We start from the raw sequence: 24,203 nt of genomic DNA on the forward strand, positions 1-24,203 counted from the left end.
GTCGATGTTCCATGACTCGATATCGACTCATGGAACCATACTAAAAACAAAATTTCATGGTTACTATGATGGTCTCCTCAAACAGTTTTCCAAGGCATTCGTTTCCATGACTCGATATTTCCATGAGTCGAAGATCCCTTCAGATATCGACTCATGGAGGTTTGACTGTATTTAAAAAATTTAAAAACCCTTAACAAAAACTGTTTTTAGCAAGCTCGTTAAAATCTAAAACTTTGCTTAAAAAATATCATAAAGTTATTCCTTCCATTTGTTTAGGTTAAGTTAATTAAATTTTATGTTGATATTCAAGTTACACCTGAAGAACTGTGAAACTATCATTCATAGTAGGTCATAAACAACTCAGATCTAACCCTCTAAAGTTCATCATTTTGCATGAGAAAACGAAAAAGTTACAAATATTCTGTCCAATACTGTATATGCCTGTAACATCACCATTATTTATTACACAAAAAAATATAATAAGTTTGTCAATACAATAAAAGTCGTATTTCTGCTCGCAGTAAATCTCGAATAACTCCAAAACGCATAAAATTAGGGGTATGATGTGTTCGGCAAAAATTTGCCTTACAAAATTTTCCATCTTTCTAGAAAATGATTCTAGCAACAAGTTTGATACCAACTTTTGATGATATCAAAAAATGTGCTAGAAAAATCATTGTTTTCGATCATTCATAAAATCAGTGTGCAAAAATTTCGTGCAATATATGGTGAATGATTTTACCCAGATAGACCTCAAGGGAGCTGGAAAAATAATAAAAAACCGTGGGTTTTACGAAATTTTGCTGAACTGGAAATATTTCACTGACATATCTTACAAAAATCGAACTTTTTATAAAAATCTCAACATGGCAACCTCTAAAAGTCATTTCTTAGAGTTCCTCCCTCGTACAAAAGTTTTATTGTAACATTCTAAACTGTCATTGCACCCTCAAATTATCTGACAAATTGTAATTATGAGACACCCTAATGGTTATGTTTTTTGGTTAAGTCAATTATATGGTAATATATAAGATAAAACAAGACGAATAATGCACAAACATTGAACATTTTTATGAAATTCAAATTAGGGAAAATACTGTTTGAGCAATTCCATGATTTCCATTAGCTTGGGTTTTGACAGTAGACTTTTCTGAAACTAATCTAAAAGAAAACCCTGTGTCCAAGTGGGTCAAGTGGGTCATTTGTCGCAAATTTTCAAGTCCTTCATACTCAATATATAAAAAGCAGAAAAATCGAAACAAATAACGATCAGAAATGTATTAGTCCCTCATTTTTTATCCACAGTATAAAGTAACAATTACATTATTTATGTTATCTGAACATAAATATGAAGTTCACTATTGATTTCACTGTATCCACTTACCCCACTGTACCTTAAATTCATCATGTTTGAAAATACGGGACAACTAAAAATTTATGTTAAAACGGGGAACAGTCCGCCGGGATCTGAAAAACGGTACCGTTAAATACGAGACGTATAGTCAGCCAGGAACACTATCCACTCTGAGTGCCTGATAATCCCCACAATCACCTAGATAGAAACACTGATCTCAGATTACTACTCTGTTTGTCACTATCAGTAACAGTAAACCATGCTAATGGTGCGGTAGATGGGTTGGTAAAGTATTTCGAATAATATACATGGTATAAATGGATGACTACATGTATTTATTTGTATATTCACATCACAGTTTATAAAAATGTTATAAGTACAGTAAACTTTACAAAAAAACGAGTTAAACTTTTTTTATTGCAGCAAGTGGGAAGTCTTGCTTTGTGCAGACTACAAACCCCACGCTTTTAAATATATTTTAAGGTGGCAGGTGAAGATTGAATTTCTGAACTAGCGTTAAGTGATGGCAGATGACACTTTTCAAATGCTAATATGCAGTGTATGCTGACCATCTGATCCGTTCATTACTCGTTTCATGACGAACACTCTCACCTACCGAACTTTTCCCCAATCTTTGGCACATACCAACGCCACTCGTCGTGGTGGCCTTATTGATAAATCCGCTGGAACCGTTACTACACACTTTCATGCTACCTTCACTTCACATTCGTCGCCAGTGGCACCGAAGCTAACGAAGACACTTGATTCTGATGGAGGATTCGTTTGGTCCAGCCGGGATACGACCATCAGATACCGTGTGCGACCAGTGCGTAACGATTTAAGTTTGACGGTCATTTTGGGTGTTTTCTCCGGCCGGAGTAGGTAGAAAATTGACTGCAGGTGTCGCTGCCGCTCCCGGGGGACGAAGCGAAAGATTCGGTGCTACACGTCGAGGTGAAAAATTCCTGTTCGTTTCCACTGTCGGAACGGGACTGCGGCGGCTGACGATGTGGGCTGGAGCTAGTTAGAGCTGTTGGTGCAGTTGGTTGGCCATAGTTGGGACTCCGTTTAGAAAGCCGTGGGATGGGTACCCGTCTTGGTACTGATCATAAGGAGTTTGCTGAAGCTGCTCACTGGCTGAGGAGTCCTCTTTGCATCCGAGCAGCGTCGTTTCGGGCAGGGAAGCACTGGAATATAATCATATTCATCAGAATAATAGCAAATCCACCAAGTAACAAACTATCACCTACCTTTAATATTGTAACTGCTTCGAAAACGATGGCGGAGCCGATAAGCACAAATTTTTAATTGAATCAATTCGAGGAAGCCAAAATAAATTATCAAACAACCGAACCGAATCAAAACACTGTTGTTGTTGTCATTTGAATGAAATTCTTTGGACTGAACTTTTGTTTTTGTTACCTGTGCTTGCAACTGAATGAATATGACAAATTGCTGGTTCATTTTCAGTGAGGCCGATTACGAATGAGTGTGGGCAAGAAATAGAAATGAAAAATATGAAAATGAAGCAGTGCTAGAATCATGAAGATGAAATTAGTTCATTTGCAATGTGTTGTAAAGCATGGGTGAATGAAATTGATGTTGTCTCAATTCCGTAGATTGTCAGTAGAATGAGGATGACTTTTTCAACCCTGCTGGTGGTAAAAGAGACGAAGACAAAGTACATGTTTGATGGTAGAGACGAGCGTGACAGGGCTCGCCTAGGTAGCAGTGGTGTTAGGATAAATGGAGATACATTCCAGGTGGTCGACGAGTTCGTCTACCTTGGATCCATGCCGACGGCTGACAATAACGTTAGCCGTGAAACAAAGAAACGCATCATCAGTAGAAGCCGGGCCTACTATGGCCTCCACAAGAAGCTGCGGTCAAAAAAGATTCACATCCGCACCAAATGTACCATGTACAAAACGCTTATAAGGCTGGTAGTCCTCTACGGGTATGGAACGTGGACGATGCTCGAGAAGGACTTGCAAGCACTTGGAGTCTTCGAACGTCGGGTACTTAGGACGGTCTTTTGCAGTGTGCAGAAGAACGGTGTGTGGCGGGGAAGGATGAACCACGAGCTCGCCCAACTCTATGGCGTACCCAGTATTCAGAAGGTGGCCAAAGCTGGAAGTAAACGATGGGCAGGGCCTGTTGCAAGATGGAAATACTTCAAGAACTCTTCAAGTGTTTCTTCCAGAGATTTAATCTGAGATACTTTCAGGGACTCATACTGGGATCCCTCTAGAATTTGTTTCGAGAGATTCCTCTACCAATACTCCCTGAAACTCTTCCAGCGATTTTGCAAAGGATGTTTAGAGGATTTTTTCCAAGAAAACTTTGAGCACTCCAACAATTCACCTCCAGTTATTTCCTCAGGGATTACTCCGAGTTTTTTTTTTCAAAGACTATACTAGAAGTTTCTCCAGATATTGTTTTTTTCAATCATCTTTCAACCGAATTCTACAGTTGCTACTAAGGAAATCGATGGAAGAATCACCTGATATCACCTGATCGAGGACCTAGGCTTTCGTTGAAAAATATCTGAAAGCATCTTTATAGAAATTCCTGGGTAATTTCTATTGTTATCCTTGTTGAAATCAAGGTATTCTTGAGATATCCGAAACATAATTTTTGGAGAAATTCCTTAGAAAAATTCCACAGGAAATAATAACTTAATCTTAGGAATTACCTCTGAATCTCTGGGAAAATACCTAAATTCTCACAAAATTCCTACACAAAAGTCATGAAAAAATGCATACAGTAATACGAGCAGTAATACTATCGAAATGTTGTAATGAAGAATTACAAAAAAAGAGAAATGTATGGCCTGATTATTTTTTCTTCTGGTTCATTTTAGGTTACATTTTGTTTTCCTGTTTCCTGTTTGATCCATTTTCGGTTTTTTTTTTAGGTCCTGTCTGGACTCTTTTTGGTCCATTTTTTCAAGCTAGAATTCTCTAAAGTTTCTTTATTCAAAGCACTTAAACGCTACCAGGTCTGCAATGTAATCAATAGAGTTATTATCAAAATAAATAATAAAATAATTAAATTGAATTCGAACTCAGTCTTAAATTTCGTTGAGAAAGCTTTCGTTGTAGTTGGAAAAGTAATGCTAGAAAATCGTTAAAAATTAATGCAAAAGGATGGCACTCCACTTGTTTATCCAAATCGTTTTTGGATCTTTCTTGATTTTCTTGTTTCTCGTAAAGTCAACAGAATCCAATTCTAAATGTTTGAATATTTTGTTCTAGTAATTTTACGTATTAAAATTTATTTCCAAAAATTTCGTAAATTATTCCGGATTTATTAAAAATAAATGAATCTCTCAAATGCGTTTCCGAAAAGTATGCACTATAGCATTTATTCTAATTATTCTTGAAAGTTTGACTATAAATATTTTTGGCGACTTTTGTGGGGGCTTCTAAAATGTGGGGGCCCGGGGCCATGGTCCCCCCCCGTAAATGCGGCCCTGAATATACCACTGGTTACGCTTATAGATCTGGAGGCCTATAGTCGAAGAAGTATTTGGAGGACCAAGAACATTCATACGAATCAATGCAATACTCTGTTTAGTTATATGAAGGGTTAAGAGTCTATGTCATTATTATATACCATCAATATACAACTGCTTATGCTTGTAGATCCTGAGGCCTGTATTCCATTGAGTCTCTCAAGGATAAAGAACATCGATATATATTCAAACAATGCCCTATTCACTTATTTGAATGTTGAGGGGTTTGTGTCGTATTTAAAACTTAAGATTGCTTATCATACCAGTAGATTGAAGGTATTTATTTCAGGAAGTTTTTGGATGAACTTGAATACCTGTTGTACTCCCTTAAATACTAAACTGGGATCTTGGCGATACAGATGGCTCTTTAAAATATGGAAATCCTCTGGGGTCCAGTATAGTGAGATATTCTTTTACTTAGAAATGATAAATTGATTTCTATTCACTCATGTAGAGTCATATGCCCAAACTCCACGCTGTTCTTGGAAGACCTTAGCTTGTACGTATTTAGCCTGATTAAGCACCAAACAAATCAATAATATCCTTAGGAATACTAAAAATTGATTTTCTTCGAGTAGACTCCGAAAAGCAGAACCTAGTTTTACGAATTAAGCTCCCTCGTTTTCCGAACTGATTCAATTTCCGAACGCCCGATCTAGTTCGTAAATTGAGGTTACAGTGTACCATTTGTCTTGGTTGCGAGCGATGGATAGCAGCGTAGGAGCACACGGGATATACCTGTGAGATTCATCACTCAGCTCAGTCTCATCCGGAGAAGCAACCTGAGAGCATCGTTTCGTTTCCGTTGCTGCAGCAACCGCGTCGCCGCTGATTGGTTGACTCTGCTGGTGCCCAGTGTAGCGAAATGCGCGCGCGCGTGAATCTGTGAACGTGATCCAGCAGTCTGGTCTACTGAGTTCCCCAGGAGCCGAACTCTTCCCGGAAGAAATTTTCGAAATTATTGTAGTTAGTCGTGAATTTTCGTCGAGGAAGAAATTCCATCGCGTCTAGAACAGTAACAATTGCGAAGGAACAGGAATATCAGTGCTGGAAGATCGTTAATCCACGGAAACCGGTTACCGCCGAGTCAGCGAGAAACGTGTCGCCGTTGTCATCGATCGCGACACATCATTTGCATTAGACAGTAATCGCGGGAAGCGCTTTACAACGTGAGAAGAAGACGGTGTGCAGTATGCGCGTGTAGTTCCGGTTTCGGGTGATTTTTTTTTAATTCGCAATACGTAAGCCAAAGTTTAGTGACCAGAGAGCAGATCGATAATAAGTGTGAAATTGCGTGAATAATTGATCTGGCGAATAATTGCAAACCCGGCGAGGATCGTCTTGGAAGATGCGATCGGTTCGTTCTACTGTCGCTGCGTTGATTGGCGGACTGTTTGTACTTTCCGGTGCCTTCGATCTTTCCCACCGGCTGGTGGAGGAGCCGTCCGGTAGGTTTCGCGCCGCGTTCATCGGTGGATAAACCAAGAACCTTATTACAGTGAGATTCCGTATTTTGCATGCTTTGCTTTTGAAATGCTTACGGTGCTCACCATACCGTTATAATCAGGAAAGAATATAAATCAAAACTGTGCTCACCAGTTGTTTCCTGTATAGCTTTCGATTTTGCCAAAAAAAAAATCATGTTGCTTAACCCTTTGGGGCCGGCGCGGTCATATATGACCGCAGTACAAAAAAGGCTGTAAAAAAATTACCAATGAACAAATGTATATACTGTCTTCGGCAAAGTTGTCCCAAATATACTCTTTTATCAGAGAAAAATATGAAGTATATGCCTTTATGACCTAATTGACAACCTAGAACATCCTGAACATCCTGAAGTTTGGAAAATTTAACTATAAGGACATACGAAGCGTGAAATGCTGTTTGTGATCATAAATGATGTTCAGGCTAGATAATACAGAACTACTCTTTTAACGAAAACACTATTTCACTTGCTTTGCTAGGTCCTGGGATGTTCTAGGACGTCCAAACTGTCCTGAAGCACACTCTTTGAACAGTAACAGTAATTGTTTGGGTTAAAAACAATAACATTACAAATTCAAATAGAATCTACCAACCTCTGAGAATCTCAAGAGCTATTTCAAGGAACGTTTGGGATATTCCAGGCCCTCCAAATTACCCTGGAGTTCAGAACTTCAGGTCTACACTTGTTCCAGTAGTTATTCTCGCTAAACTGAGTGAAGTTATATAATCTACAATGTTTACTGAACCTTGTCACGGAACAAAATGCTACTTCAAGAAACGTTTGAGGTATTCCAGGCCCTCCAAATTACCCTGGAAATCTGAATTACATGTCTACATTTATTCCAGTAGTATTTCTTGCTAAACTGGTGAAGTTATATAATCTACCATGTTCACTGAACTTTCGCACGTACCAATAGGATGTTTTAAAGAACGTTTGGAGTATTCCAGGCCCTCCAAATTACCCTGGAGTTCAGAACTTCAGGGCTACACTTATTCCAGAAGTTTATCTCGCTAAACTGAGTGAATTTATAAAATCTTTCCTGTTCACTAAACCTTCTCATGCATCAATAGGCTGTTTCAAGGAACGTTTGGGATATTATAGGTGCTCCAAATTACCCTGGAGTTCAGAACTTGAGGTCTACACTTATTCCAGTATTTTTTCTTGCTAAACTGAGTAAAGATATATAACTTACCAAGTTTACTGAACCTTGTCACGGATCAATAGGCTAATTCAAGGAACGTTTGGGGTATTCTAGGCCCTCCAAATTACCCTAGTATTCGTAACTTCAGGTTTACATTTGTTTCAGTAATTTATCTCACTAAACTGAGTGAAGTTATATAATCTTACATGCTCACTAAACCATCTCATGGATCAATAAGCTCTTTCAAGGAACGTTTGGGATATTCCAGGCCCTCCAAATTACCCTGGAGTTCAGAACTTCAGGTCTGCACTTGTTCAAGTAATTTATCTCGCTAAACTGAGTGAAGTTATAAAATCTAACATGTTCACTGAATTTTCTCACGGATCAATTAGCTGTTTCAAGGAACATTTGGGGTATTTTGAGCCACCCAGATTACCCCGGAGTTCAGAAATTCAGATCTTCAATTGTTCTAGTAATTTTTCTTACTAAACGATGAAGTTATTTAATGTTCACTGAGCTTTCTCACGAATCAAAAAGATATTTCAAGGAACGTTTGGAGTATTCCAGGCCCTCCAAATTACCCTGGAGTTCAGAACTACAGGTCTTCCCTTGTTCCAGTAATTTTTCTTTCTAAACTGAGTGAAGTTATATAATCTACTATGTTACTGAACCTTCTCATGGATCAATATGCTGTTTCAAGGAACGATTGAGGTATTGCAGATCCTTCAAAATTTCCCCAGGACTTCAGAACTTCAGGTCTACTATTTTTCCAGTAATATTTCCTTCTAAACTGATCGAAGTTATATAATCTACCATGTTCACTGAACCTTCTCACAGACCAATTGGCTATTTCAAGGAACGTTGGTGATATTCCAGGCCCTCCAATTTACCCTGGAGTTCAGAACTTCAGGTCTACCCTTGTTCCAGTAACTTTTCTCGCTAAAATGATCAAAGTTTTCCCTTTGGGGCCGGCACGGTCATTTAGGACCGCAGTCGGAAAATGGCTGTATAAAAAGAACCAATGAATAAAATTTACTGTCTTCGGAAAAGTCCTTGCATATATACTTCCCTGTCAAAGAAAAATTTTAGGTGTATGCCTTAATGTCCTACTTGGCAACCTAGAACATCCTGAACATGCAGAAGTCTGACCAATAGAATAATTAGTATAAAAGTAGCTTAAAATGCCTTTTGTAAATACAATTGATGTTCGTACTTGGTAATACATACCTATTATGTCAAGAAAAACGCTGCTTCACATGCCTTTTCATGTCCTGGGATATTCTACGACGTTCAGACTATCCCGAAGCTCAATTCTAGAAATTTACAGCAGTAGTTGCTTGCGCTAGAAATAATCAGCGATGCCAGATTTCTTTGGAAATCAATCCGTAGACGAAAAGTGATAAGCGGGGGGAGAGATCCCCGGCATTGCAATTCCGTAGTTTTCCGTTGGAAAAATCCGAAAATTACCGTAGAATAATGAGAATTTTCGTAGCTTTCTGTAGAAAATATACATTTTCCGTAGAATTATCTTACGGATCCGTAGAAAGTGCGCAATTCCGTAGATCTTCGGAAATTTCCGTAGATCTGGCAACGCTGCAAATAATAATATTTTCAACTCAAACGAAATCTATTGACCTCTGAGAATCTCAAAAGCTTTTCCAAACTATCCTGGAGTTCAGAACTTCAAATCTGCCCTTGTAGCAGTGTTTTTTTTCGCTAAATAGAGTTCAGTTATATAATCTTCCAGGTTATATAGGGCCCCCATAGCCGAAGCTGTAAAGACGCGGGTATTCATCATGACCATGCTGAGGGTTCCGGGTTCGATTCCCGGTCGGATGTACCATGAGCTTCTCAAGAGTGTTATGTCTGTTTGTCTGTGACAGTACAGTAGTGACGCCTCTACACGGATAGTCGTGTTGCACGATTGCAAAAAAGAAGTAGAGCTTGAGATTTGTATGACGATTACCGGATCTTTTCGTAAAGGAAAGAGTCTTGACTTCCTTGGGCACAGAGTATGGGTCATTAGCTGAGAAAGATCTCAGGTAATAAATGTGGAAGTGCTAAACTAACACTAAGCTGAGAAGCCAGCTTCCTCCCAGTGGGAACGATATGCCAAGAAAAAAGAAGAAGATTCGTCGACAAACACATATATTCAAAACGTGTTTCTACTCGTTTACGCATTTAGACTCTACTGACGTTTTCACAAATTGTTCTCGAACAAAAGTGAAAAGCAGGGGGGTTGATAATAGTATATTTTTACGTGACATAATTTATGGATGCTTCCCAATAGATGTCGCTAATTATGACTGGAAACTTTGTCGAATACACCATGTTTCGGAAGTGCTTCGTTTCGTGGTTATTAATTTATTACCACTAAATCCTGACTCTCATCGCGTTGTATAACTTATGTACTGAACATCCCGACAAGTTAGATAATCTAGAACATTCGAAATGATCTGATAATATTTGCTGAACACTCAGAAGGTTCAGAATATACGATAGATTACAGTTTATCACCTTGTATGATGAACAAGGTTGTTATTACAAGCATAAACTTCAAGTTATGAACTCAAGAGCAGTTTGGAAGACCTAGCACCTCCTAAAAAAATATTTGTCATCATTTCTTGTTATGTTTAGCATTTTGAGCACCAAAACTATTGAAAGGCGTTCAAAAAACTGTATATTAGTTCTTGGAAAAAATCAGGCCCCAAAGGGTTAAATCAAATGAATGTTTTTCTTACAACTTTTATCACCGTAATAATTAATTAACCTATGATTATTTTTTTGTATTTGCATTTCCGTGTTGCCTAAATTGAACCGTCCCAAAATCTGAATGGTACACTCAGAAACACGGATAGTCATAGAATGACTAAATTTTAGTAATTTTTGACTATTTTCTATCTGCCTCTCTTTCATCCTGCAGGGAATTTTATTCCTATTTGTAAATTCGCCTGGGTTGAAGCATCGCTAAGCTTCAACCCAGTCGAAATGACAGTTAGGCTAAAAAATCACAGCAGAATGAAAGAGAGGCAGATAGAAAATAGTCATTAATGAATAAACTTTAGTAATTCTGTGAATATTTTTATTTCTTAGCGTACTGTGTGACATATGGTCTGGGAAAAATTGAATCACTGGACTCGTTTTGATTTTAGGCCTTTTTTACGATGTAAGTCCGCAAATTCAAAGGAAATCGGAGATGTTTAAAATCTAATTACGTCCTATTTGTATTGTAACCCACTGTATAGTGAGCCGGTTCTTCGTTGAGACTGAGACGGTGAGAATCGCCGTATGTTTAGCACGTCTGATGAATGGATTTTGATTAGCTGTGGATTGGATATGTGTTGCGATAAACGGTGAGATTCAGAATGTTGCCAACTGTTGTGCGTCATCTGATTGCAATGATTGGAAAGGGGGAAGTTGATGCACATGCAATGCAACGGGAGGATAATGAACTCAGCGTCGTCTCGTGGGAGAAGATTGTTTGCACATGCACATTCTACTTCAACGATGACGTTTTACTATAGATGATGTAATTATTTTATCATTGCTTTCGTTCAATCGGATATTTGTGTTTGATAAATCGTCGATCAGTGTGATCATTCATCCACTTAAAGTATCCCTACCCATAACGCGGGTAGATCACCTTTTCGAGATGCGTTATGGTGTCCAGTTGACCAAGAAAGATCTTGAGACATGGAAAAATGGATTAGTATTAAGCTATTTGTTTTCTAATCGTTTATTTTTTTTAGCTCTTCAGTTTGAAGAAGTAAGCCTACTATAGACATTCGCATAGACCTCTACAATCAAAATATTTCAACAATATTTTTTAACTTCTTCTTCTTTCTGGCGTTACGTCCCCACTGGAACAGAGCCTGCTTCTCAGCTTAGTGTTCTTATGAGCACTTCCACAGTTATTAACTGAGAGCTTACTATGCCAATGACCATTTTTGCATGCGTATATCGTGTGGCAGGTTCGAAGATACTCTATGCCCTGGGGAGTCGAGAAAATTTCCAACCCAAAAAGATCCTCGACTGGTGGGATTCGAACCCACGACCCTCAGCTTTTTTTTTTTTATTTGGCTTTACATCAATTATCTTGATAAAGCCTCGCCAACAATATTTCGCCAATTCCCTCGGTTCATGGCCGCTTCTCTCCATCCTCGACTGTGACCCACGCTCTCCAGGTCCTGGTGTACCTGGTCAATCCACCTAGCTCGCTGCGCCCCACGCCTTCTTGTTCCGACCGGATTCGTAGCGAACACCATCTTTACAGGGTTGTTGTCCGGCATTCTTGCAACATGCCCTGCCCAGCGTATCCTTCCAGCTTTAGCTACCTTCACGATACTGGGTTCACCGTAGAGTTGAGCGAGCTCGTGGTTCATCCTTCGCCGCCACACGCCGTTCTCCTGCACGCCGCCGAAGATCGTCCTTAGCACTCGGCGTTCGAAAACCCCAAGAGCTTGCAAGTCCTCCTCGAGCATAGTCCACGCCTCATGCCCATAGAGGACTACCGGTCTTATGAGCGTTTTGTACATCGTGCATTTGGTGCGGGGGTGAATCTTTCTTGACCGCAGTTTCTCCTGGAGCCCATAGTAGGCACGACTTCCGCTGATGATGCGCCTTCGTATTTCCCGACTAACATTGTTGTCAGCCGTCAACAAGGATCCGAGGTAGACGAACTCGTCCACCACCTCGAAGGTATCCCCGTCTATCGTAACACTGCTTCCTAGGCGGGTCCTGTCGCGCTCAGTTCCGCCAACCAGCATGTACTTTATTTTCGACGCATTCACCATTAGCCCGACTCTTGTTGCTTCGCGTTTCAGGCGGGTGAACAAATCTGCCACCGTTTCAAATTTTCTCCCAATAATATCCATGTCGTCCGCGAAGCAAACAAATTGTCCGGATCTCGTGAAAATCGTACCTCGACTGTTAAGTCCGGCTCTCCGCATGACACCTTCAAGCGCAATATTAAACAACAGGCACGAAAGTCCGTCGCCCTGTCGTAGTCCCCGCCGAGACTCGAACGAACTGGAGTGTTCGCCCGAGATCTTCACGCAGTTTTGCACACCGTCCATCGTTGCTCTGATCAATCTTGTGAGCTTCCCGGGAAAGCTGTTCTCGTCCATGATTTTCCATAGCTCTATGCGGTCGATACTATCGTATGCCGCCTTGAAATCGATGAACAAATGGTGCGTAGGGACCTGGTACTCACGGCATTTCTGGAGGATTTGCCGCACGGAAAAGATCTGGTCCGTTGTCGAGCGGCCGTCGATGAAACCTGCTTGATAACTTCCCACGAACTCGTTTGCTATAGGTGATAGACGACGGAAGAGAATCTGGGATAGCACTTTATAGGCGGCGTTTAGGATGGTGATTGCACGATAATTTTCACACTCCAGTTTGTCGCCCTTTTTGTAGATAGGGCATATAACGCCTTGCTTCCACTCCTCCGGTAGCTGTTCCGTTTCCCAGATTCTGACTATCAGCCGATGCAGACAAGCGGCCAACCTGTCCGGGCCCATCTTGATGAGTTCGGCTCCGATACCATCCTTGCCAGCGGCTTTGTTGTTCTTGAGCTGTTGAATGGCATCCTTAACTTCCCCCATCGTGGGAGCTGGTTGGTTTCCGCTGTCCGCTGTGCTGACGTAGCCATCGCCTTCGCTGTCCTGACCTTCTGTGCCTGTGTTCTCTGCGCCATTCAAGTGTTCATCGTAGTGCTGCTTCCACCTTTCGATCACCTCGCGTCCGTCTGTCAAGATGCTCCCATCCTTATCCCGGCACATCTCAGCTCGCGGCACGAAGCCTTTGCGGGATGTGTTGAGCTTCTGATAGAACTTCCGCGTTTCTCGAGAACGGTACAGCAACTCCATCTCTTGGCATTCCACCTCTTCCAGGCGGCGCTTTTTGTCCTGGAATAGGCGGGTTTGCTGTTTCCGCTTCAGTCTGTATCGTTCCACGTTTTGCCGCGTACCATGCTGCAGCATTGCAGCCCGCGCTGCATTCTTCTCCTCTAAAACCTCTTGGCACTCTTCGTCGAACCAATCGTTTCTTGAGCTCCGTTCCACATATCCGACAACGCTTTCGGCAGCGTCGTTAATGGCTGCTTTGACTGTCCTCCAGCAGTCCTCAAGAGGGGCCCTATCGAGCTCGCCCTCATCCGGCAACGCTGCCTCAAGATGCTGCGCGTACGCATTGGCGACATCCGGTTGTTTCAGCCGCTCGAGATTGTACCGGGGCGGGCGTCGGTACCGTACATTGTTGATGACGGATAGTTTTGGGCGCAGTTTTACCATCACCAGGTAGTGGTCGGAGTCAATGTTAGCGCCACGATAGGTTCTGACGTCGGTTATGTCGGAGAAGTGCCGTCCATCGATCAAAACGTGGTCGATTTGCGATTCTGTCTGCTGAGGTGATCTCCAGGTGTACCGATACGGGAGGCTGTGCTGGAAATAGGTGCTACGAATGGCCATGTTCTTGGAGGCGGCAAAATCTATCAGTCGTAGGCCGTTCTCGTTCGTCAGCCGGTGGGCGCTGAACTTTCCAATCGTTGGTCTGAACTCCTCCTCCTGGCCAACCTGAGCGTTCAAATCTCCTATGATGATCTTGACGTCGTGGCTTGGGCAGCGGTCGTACTCGCGTTCGAGCTGCGCGTAAAATGCGTCCTTGTCATCATCAGTGCTTCCGGAGTGTGGGCTATGCACGTTGATTATGCTGAAGTTAAAGAATCGGCCTTTGATTCTTAACTTGCACATTCGTTCATTGATCGACCACCACCCGATCACGCGCCTTTGCATATCACCCATCACTATGAAAGCTGTTCCCAGCTCGCGTGTGTTGCCGCAGCTCTGGTAGATGGTATGATTACCTCTAAACGTTCGCACCAATGCTCCTGTCCAGCACACCTCCTGCAGCGCTACGATGTCGAAACCGCGGGTCTTCAGTACATCGGAGAGTATGCGAGTACTTCCAATGAAGTTGAGAGATTTGCAGTTCCACGTACCGAGTTTCCAATCGCTAGTCCATTATCGTCGCTGTGGTCTTTGCCGATTGTTCCGGTCCGTATTCTCTCGTTGACGTTCCTGTGCTGATGTGTTTTTACGGCTGGCTCGCAGGGCCTGACACCAACCCCCTAGATTTCCGGAGGACCATTCCCCCTAAATGTTCGGAGGGCCATAGTGCGCAGTTTAGCTTAGAGTCCTTCTCTGGCACTCGGACGATGATCAGCCGCCCCTGACATGGGGAACAGACGCTGTTGTGAGCCGCTCCTAACGTGGAGTACAGACGCTCCAGGTTTGCAAAAGCAAACCCCCCCTTCCCTGTCAGCATACGACCAAAGTTCCCACCGGGGGTTGGTTACCCGATCTTCCCCAAGGTTACTCGTACCCCGGCCAGTACCACGAGGAGGTAGGGATAGGAGTTGCTGGGCAAGAGGCTAAGGACCGCACAAAGGGGTCTATCTACGACCCTCAGCTTGGTCTTGCTCAATAGCTGCGCGTTTACCGCTACGGCTATCTGGGCCCCTAATTGTTGTTTATATCGTTCGAATCAAGGTGGGAGTGGATATCGTTTCAAACACATTTACTTCCCGAAATTCTCCAAAATGAATACAAATTTCAATACTAAAACAACATTAAAATTGCTTTCGTGAGAGCTCATTGCAACTTGACGAAGTGAGTACATGAAATATAGTTTCGACTTGCGACAGTGAGAAGACTTGTTTCGTCAGTATTGCAAGTCAGTAATGATACTTAACAGCCCTGGACCTGACCACATACTGGTTTTTTTTTCGGATAATTAGTTCTTCGGTACATGTGGCAAATATGTTGGTGTTTCTAAAACTTAATTTGCGATGTATCAAATATAATGATTTTGCAAATCAAGTCTAAAGAAATGTCAAATCGTTGGAAGATTTGTGTCGTGAATTTTGAGAATAACCTTGAATTCGCAGACGAGTTTCTGTCAAGCCTGCAGCTGGAAGAGTCGATATAGGAATTTATTACTTCTGATAAACTCTCTAACTTACTCATCCACTCTTTCTTTCACTAACTCATACATTTTCTCATTATCACACATACAAAAAGCTTTGCTTTCCATCCCAAACTATAAAATCGTATTTCTTCACTTCTCCACAGGTGGCTTCGTTTGGCACACGTCACTTGAGCCTTCATTAGGTGCCTTAACATAGTCTTGAGGATATACGTCCTCTACATTCGGTACAATCTATACGTAAGAACGGTCGTCTACAGCAGTATGCTTAGCACATGATATTTGATACTTGATACTTGATGGGCTACAATCCGCTACGTTGAATCTACGCCGAATGGATAATAATAAAGAATTATTCTTCTCCACTGGGCTCGGTCCTGAGCCAATCGCTTCCAGTCGCCCTGAACGTTAAGTGCCCTTAAGTCCTCTTCAACTGCAAAAAGCCAACGTGTGCGCGGCCTACCACGAAGCCGACGGCCTCGTCCGGGTTCTCTACTGAATATTATTTTTGCTTGTCGTTTTTCCGGCATTCGTACCACGTGACCAGCCCAACGCAGCCTGCCGTGTTTTATGAGCTTGATAATATCCACTTTATATACTTTATATACTTGGTACAACTCATATACTTGGTACTTTATATACTTGGTACAACTCATGATTCATGTGATGCCGCCAGATGCCCTTTTCTTGTTTACTGCCGAGTATTGTTCGCAGCACTTTACGCTCAAAAACTCCAAACGCTTTCCGGTCGACCTCTTTTAACGTCCACGATTCATGGCCGTATAGAGCAACCGGAAGGATAAGAGTCTTATATAGCGCGAATTTTGTTTTCGTCTGCAGGCTACGGGACTTAAGCTGGTTACGGAGCCCGTAAAAAGCCCTATTCGCAGCTGCAAGACGCCTTTTCACCTCGCGGGTAACATCATTATTGCAAGTCACTAAAATACCAAGATACACAAATTCTTCCACTACTTCAAATTTTTCACCACCTAGCACCACTTCACTACCAACGTCACGATTGGAACCACGCTGTCTACCAGCGATCATGTATTTAGTTTTGCTGGTATTGACGGTAAGTCCAATCCTCGCTGTCTCCCTTTGAAAAGGCACGAATGCCTCTTCTACGGCTCGACGATCAATTCCGATTATATCGATATCGTCCGCAAAACCCAGGAGCATATGCGACCGGGTGACGATGCACAGTGGCCGCATCCCATACAAATGCTGGCCAAAAGTACAATTCTCACTCAAAACGTTTAAAAATGCTAAATATTTGACAAAACATGATTTTTAGAGGTAATTTGATAGAAATAGTCGCTGAAACAGAAAATCGATATTTCCGGTACATTTGACAGAATTTGTTTAAAATAGCACATTTTTGTAATTCAATCAATGAAATCCGTATCCAGATCAAAATCAAATGAAACGTCATTCTTTTGATGCCAATTTGAAGTTAAATATCGTGGGCAAGCTCAAGATGGTTTTTGAATCTATTCGGGAGCTTATAAAGGTAAAAAAATGCGATATTTATATCAAGTATGATGGTCTAATGGGCTGATTCGTAGTGTAACTAAAAATAATTTTTCTTATCTTGGCGCAAAAAAGCGCAAGTGAAGCCATAGTACATCGAAAACTATGGAATATTTGCTACACATTGAGGGGTAATTGATCATTTTAGAGCGTTTCCCAGATATCTTGCACTACCTTTGAAAAAATGACTTATTTTTTAAGGAGCTCTATGTTACACACTTCTTGACATTCTCAAATGGTAAACATGTCAAATATGGTTTAAAATATCTTCAAAACAAAGCTTAAGGTATATTCTTTCAAATGAGACCGGTTGAGAAAGGTTTGGTCATGATTTAGTACAGAAACTGCAATTTCTATAGAACAACCTTCACGAAATTTGAAGAATTCAAAAGGGTCAATTTCAGCTGACATCTCTCCAGGTCACATGCTGTGAAAAATCGAAATGTACACCGATCGATCTGAAACTTTGGGGAATTGTTATTCAATACTGAAGAAATCAAGAAAATATATTCAAGAAGGAATTTGCAAACTTTATTTTTTTTGACTTTTGGCCAGCTTTGGGCCACTGTGCGATGGTACCGCTTCTTTGCACGCCCGCTCGCTTAGCACATGATTGGTCACTAATATCAGTGGGACTGTTATGCGTAGAAATTCACCAAAAACCCCGTATTTCTAGGCATAACAGTCCCACTTTGAATTTCGTAGCTAAATTTATTTTATTCCCATAATACAAACTCTTGACTCTAATGAACACGCTATTCTTTATATTATAGTAAAGATTTTAATTTGATTTACCACACACCTGGTTAATACGAGGCTTAAATGTGTTAAAATCTTTAAACGCGTTTTTCTCGATTGCATATTTTGGAACATGGGACAATTATGCGTATAACGGCAGTACAGCAGCGATAGGCGTGAGTTTCACTGGCTTCGCTGACTGCGATTGGCTTTGTTTGGCTATGGACCGATGCACGAGTTCACTATCTGACGTTTGAGCGGTGCCGTGTTATTTACGTGACCATGGCAACAAGTGAATTCGGCACCGTTCAAACGTCAAATTCGTGAACTCGTGCACAGGTCCATTGTAGAATGAATTTCAATTTTTTTTTTAAGTTATGGACCAATGCACGACGTTTTAGCGGTGCCATGTTATTTATGTGACCATGGCAACAAGTGAATTCGGCACCGCTCAAACGTCAAAATAGTTAACTCGTACATTGGTCCATTGGGACTCTTAGTAAACCGAAGTAAATTGTTTGAGGTAAGACAATTTGTCATTGTAAGACGGCTCCTTTTAATGTCAACACTAAAAGTGGAGTGTTTCGAAGAACGATATTGACTCGTTTATGAATACGACGGACGTTGGGCACTCCTTGGGATTCCAAGTTTATCAAAATCTCCTGCTCATCGTCGTTGACAGTTTCGTAAACGATACCTTGCACAAAATTTAACGTGTTGTGTGCAAACACTTTTACCTGTGTTCCATCAACGAGCTCCGTAGCAAAATCCATTAGTATTAAGCTATTTTCGCCGATGGGTGCTTTACTTTCCAGTAGTCGGTCTGAACCCCTCCTTTTGGCCAACCTGACCGTTAAGCTCTCCTATGATGGAGAAACTTAAGGTAAAGATGAATCGAAGCCAAGCTTCAAATTTCCAAGAGCACGGATCTGGAGAATCAAACATCCGTTCAAGCTGAAAATTTAATCGATTGGTCACTCGCTGGTGCTGACCAATAGATTAGGTTTTCAGCTCAAACGGATGTTTTGTTCTCCAGATCCGTGCTCTTGAAAATTTGAAGCTTGGCTTCGATTCATCTTCACCTTAAAAATAGATGGAGTACCGTATACTTCTTAATTCCGCTCCTAAATGCTTATATTTGACAGATACGCGTATTTCGACTACCACTTGCAGTCTTCTTCAGTGTCAGTTACTCGTATAGTGGATACGAGTAACTGACACTGAAGAAGACTACAAGTGGTAGTCGAAATACTCGTATCTGTGAAAGATAAGCATTTAGGAGTGGAATTAAAAGGTATACGGTACTCCATCTACTTTTAAGTTTCTCTATTGAGATTCTGCTCAGAGGATTCGAACATTAATTAAAGAGTTCTCCTATGATGGTTTTACGTCGTGGCTTGGGCAGCTGTCGTACTCGCGTTCGAGCTGTGCGTAAAGTGTTTTTATCATTATCAGTGCTTCCTGAGTGATGGCTGTGCACGTTTATTATGCTGAACTTCAAGAACCGGCCTTTGATCCTCAACAGTATATTCTCTCATTGATCGGCCACCACCCGATCACGCGCCTCTGCATATAAATCATCACTATAAAAGCTGTTCCCAGCTCGTGTGTGTTACTGGTAGATATAGTTACCAAAAAACGTTTGATCCCTTCCAACACATTTCCTGCAACGCTACGATGTCGAATCCGCGGTCCTTCAGCACGTCAGCGAGTATGCGTGTACTCCCGATGAAGTTGAAAGATTTACAGTTCCACGTACCGAGCATCCAATCGCTAGTCCCTTTACGTCGCTGTGGTCTTTGCCGATTGTCCCGGTTCGTATTCTCTCGTTGATTATTTGTCGCTTGATTTTTAACGGTTGGCTTGCAGGGCCTGACACCAACCCATTAGATTTCCGGCGGACCATTCCTTCTAAATGTTCGGAGGGCCATAGTGCACAGTTTAACTTAGAGTCCTTCTCTGGCACTCGGACGATGATCATCCGCCCCTTACATGGGGAACCGACGCTGTTGTAAGCCGCTCCTAACATGGAGTACAGACGCTCCAGGTTTGCAGAAGCAAAACCAAAAGCAAACGATAATCTTATTGGAATCTCAAAATTCTTTTTGAAATTTTAGATTTTTACGAAAATATTAAAGAATTTTTCGAAATATCAAAGCTGGCATTATTTTCCCGTGACTGTTACTCAAATTTTAGTTGTTCCATTCAATTTATTGAACAATCTCACAGCATGAGTAGCATCCCCTGAAGCTAACTAATAATGCTGTGTGGCAAACGCTTCTTTTATTCATAACAACGCGTTGTTTGTAGTATGCTCAAAAGGTGTAGTGAAGTAAAATGACACAAACATGTTCCACTCGTGTTCCACATATAGCATTCACGGAGACGGAATTCAACTCAATTTTGGGTTGTTTCAACGCAATTCCGTAGTTGAGCCCAATAACTCAATTTTGGCTAAATTTCCAAGGTCCCCACTAGGTAGTTTGGCTTTAATTCCATTAGAAAAATATACTCAATTTTGGGTTGATTTAACGCAAAATTGAGTTCTTTCGACCCAAACATAAGAAAAGTTGCATTTACCCAAATTTGGCTTATTGGGCCAAAGTACCCCCATTGGGTAGATGCAGCTCTCTCTATTTTTGACAACATTCGTGTGGGAGAAAGAGAAAACCGAGAGATTTTGGGTTGAAACTATAATCGATATACTTAATTTTGGGTAAAGTAAACTCAAAAATTAGGTAAAAATATTTCTCCGTGTTTACTATCGAAAATGTAGTAAAATCAACTTTACTACATTTACCATGCCCACACAGTTACGGATCACCCACAGTGACGGATCACTTTGGCGTTCAACATCGGATAACTCGCTCAAAACATAAACGTTGACGTAAAACATATTTTTCCCTTGTTATACTATTTGTATTCTACCATTTGTAATGTTAAGCACAACATTCAACCGCCTAATAACGGTGTATTTGACAAATGTTTAGTTAGTACCACACAGCTATCATTATATGGTCGTTTTCTGTAAGAAGTGCCGTCAGCATTCATAAGCTCCCACATGTGGTAAAATTCATATGTTATAGCATAAAACATGCTCGTTCGCTTCGATTTAGTGTGAATTCATCTTTAGAAAACAGTTTTCTTGATTGTTGATTCTAAATACCGAATAGCACTTCTAACTAGTGATCCATAATATGGACCAGGAAATGATTGTTTACCACGGTTATGGATCACTACCAAAGAATGTAGATTTCTACCATTTTAAGCATTGGATTCGACATTTTCAGACAATAGCACTAAGGATAAAACTAATACAACATCAAGGTTGGTAAATTTCATTTTTAGCAGATAAAAATGGGTGGAAAATTTGGTGTGGAGCGAAAACAGTTCATGCCTCAGTTACTACAATGCAGTATATCACAAAAAAGGACATTTTACCCTTGTTTCCAGCTCTAACAATGCTATTTTTTGCAGTAATATGTGACACATTGTTAACGTTCACCAAATCATGCAATACAGATGCATTGAGTTTAAAATCTCTTGATTTTGCGCACTGATCCGTAATATGTCACAATTTGATCCATAATATGAAAATTGATCCATAATATGGTTTTCAGAAACCGATGCAATTTTTAATTTTTATGTAATCCTATGTAAATATTACACTCAAAACAGTTTACCAACCGATGTTTCAATTTGAAACGATTCAATTCGTGCTTTTCAATTACAATTTTACGTTTTCCATGTCGTTTTATTGAATTTTATAGGTTGGACTTCACACTATTTGATCTATAACTGTGGGGTCATGGTAATTCATACCACCTAATGTAAGCTTCTTAGCGGACTCTAATCACTCGGCTAAGGAAGGCCCCGACGTTGTACGTACATTTTGGTTGTCTCGATTCTTTTCAGAAGAAGGTGACAACTGCGTGGCCAAGGATGGCTCATCTGGCACGTGCACTCTACCCAACAAATGTTCCTGGTTCGTGCAGAACGTGATCCACGTGAAACGGGTTTCGTACGATGACGTCCCGAAATGCGGCTTCACTCGGGATGACGTACTGGTGTGCTGCCCTAAAGGGGACGAATCAAGCAGGTAATATGGAGTATGGGTGTAGAGCTGTTGAGGTTCAAGGAAAAGTCATGAATATGTTTTATCATACATAGAATAGGATCAAATGGCAATCAACCGCATCGAAAAGCTGGCCAGGCATGTCGTAATTTCCCATGGGGAATCTCCTATATTGCACAACACATCATAGAAGGAATGGAAGCCGAGGATGGAGAAGTGCCGTTCATCGCGGCACTCGGATACAGTACGTCTGAAACTGGTCGGAAGTATGCCTGGGGTTGCGGATCAAGCTGGATCGCTAAAAAGTTCCTCCTAACGGCAGCTCATTGTGTGAGGGTAAACCAAAGGCCGATCATAGCTCGTATGGGCACGTTGAATCTGGAGGCCGACAACGATCCGCACGCTCAGGATTCGGCATTGAAGGTTCGTTATGGGGATGCACAGTGGTCCAGCCAGGAGATTGAACGGGGGTCGAAGTCTTCAAAATTCACTTTCCAAATTCGTTTCAGAAATTCTATCCACATCCGGCCTATACATCCAAAAGCAAGTATCACGATATCGCATTGATCGAGTTGGTTACCCCTTTCACGTACGATCAAAACGTGAATACGATCTGTCTACACATGGACTCGCAGGACATGGTGCCGTCTCATGTTCTGAAGGCATCTGGCTGGGGTTTGACGGACAGTAAGTTCTGCGGTGATGATCCTCGTATAACGTAATATAAAAATACTTTCTATTTCCAGCTGACAAGTCTCGATCGGACATACTGCTCAGGGTGGACCTCAACACGAAACCATTGGACATGTGTGCCCAGGAGTATCGAGCGCAGGTGGGAGATGCCAGCGGTAAACTGTCCTCCGGAGTCATCAAAGAGCAGTACTGTGCTATTGGCAAACGACACGCCTCTGGCAAAAGGGGAGACTCGTGCATTGGGGACTCGGGAGGCCCGTTGTACTACTCCGATAGTCAGGCAGATCGATTCTTCCTCGTAGGAATCACCTCGTTCGGACTGGGCTGTGGCGAATCTGCCAGCATATACACTCGGGTGGCGTCCTATCTGGACTGGATAGAACCAATTGTGTGGCCAGATGACGCCTCGCTTCAAAGCTGAGCAATTAAAGCAGACGGATTATTTCAATTACAATGCAAATGTGGTTTTTATTGTCGTTGTTCGGCACATGTTGAACACATCGCACGTGAAACCAGTTCCTGTTTGAGTCATCGCCTTGGCGAGATCATATTGCCGTAGGAATTTCGAATATGGGATTCGCTAGTAGGTGGATCCCATTGAACTGAATACTTGAAATGTTGACCCATCAAGAGTCATTGAAAAGATGGTTTTCACAATGTTGGTTTTTTTTATTTTCTTTGAGTATTTGGAAGAGTACGAAACACCACTTGCTATGCCAAGTGCAACTTTTTTTTTAATAAATGAGTGTAGAAATGCGAAGAAGAAATTTCCTCTCGCCCTCGGAATTGAGTTTGTTTAACATATTTTAGATTGACATCATAAAAACTAGAAGTCAAACTTTGTTTGTGGCATGATTTGTATGAAGCTGTGTTAGCAGTATGCCAACTAGACTCGGTGCACTAACGAAACGAAAAATTCCGTGGAAAACATTCTCATTCAACATGTTCTAGCAAACTTTGAGCCGAAAGATCATATAAGGGGCGGTCCATTAATTATGTAAGGGTTTATGGGGGGAGGGGGGGTTGAGATTTCTTACGCGCCATACAATTTATTTTTAATTTTCATACAAAAAATCTTACAATGGGTGGAGGGGGGTTGAAAAACCCCGAAAATTGTCTTACGTAATTAATGGATCGCCCCTAAGGTAATAGGTACTTTTGAGTTTAAGACTTTAGATTTGTAAGTTAAACCTATGATCTCTCGAAGCTTCACTCACATAAAATACAGGGGATAGGCAAAATGGTTGAGATAGGCAATATTTTGCTCAAATTCAAATGCTTATAACTTTTTGAAAAATTGATGAAATTGGATGCGTCTGGAAGCATTCGATGGCAAATTTGGTCCAGTTTCAAGAATTTGATTGGTCATGCAAATTGGCCACCGGACACCAGAGATGTTCCGGATTTTCCGAGGTTATGTCCAAATCACATTTTTTCTATCGCTTGTTATTTTGTATGGTGTGACGTTCTATCAATGTTAAGATTTTTCCAAGAAACTAGATCCAATTGATGGTTGAATGCAGGTGGACGCATTAAGATTCGTTGAAAATCTTCCGAGATATGGCCATTTCCGTAAAACTTTACCCGGAAAATATCATCAGTCACGTTTGTATTTCCAATCATGGATATATCAACCGGAACTATATCCAAGTGGGCATCAAACTTCAAGATGATGCTTTATCT

General features: G+C 41.3%; 1 protein-coding gene across 2 annotated transcripts; it reads left to right on the forward strand.

Moving 5' to 3' along the window:
* The first annotated feature begins 5,624 nt into the window (after positions 1-5,624).
* LOC5564988 (serine protease persephone) lies at positions 5,625-22,980 on the forward strand. 2 transcript variants are annotated; one of them, XM_001649272.3, is made up of 5 exons: positions 5,625-6,319; positions 21,668-21,851; positions 21,923-22,250; positions 22,337-22,514; positions 22,574-22,980. In XM_001649272.3, the coding sequence occupies exons 1-5, from the start codon at positions 6,220-6,222 to the stop codon at positions 22,939-22,941; spliced, it is 1,158 nt and encodes a 385-aa protein (XP_001649322.2). In that variant the 5' UTR covers positions 5,625-6,219; the 3' UTR covers positions 22,942-22,980. The 2 variants fall into 2 exon arrangements, with proteins under 2 accessions (XP_001649322.2, XP_021693963.1); XM_021838271.1 differs by having other exon boundaries at positions 21,671-21,851.
* Positions 22,981-24,203: the final 1,223 nt, after the last annotated feature.

This window comes from Aedes aegypti, chromosome 1 (assembly GCF_002204515.2).
Source record: "Aedes aegypti strain LVP_AGWG chromosome 1, AaegL5.0 Primary Assembly, whole genome shotgun sequence".
Lineage (NCBI taxonomy): Eukaryota > Metazoa > Arthropoda > Insecta > Diptera > Culicidae > Aedes > Aedes aegypti.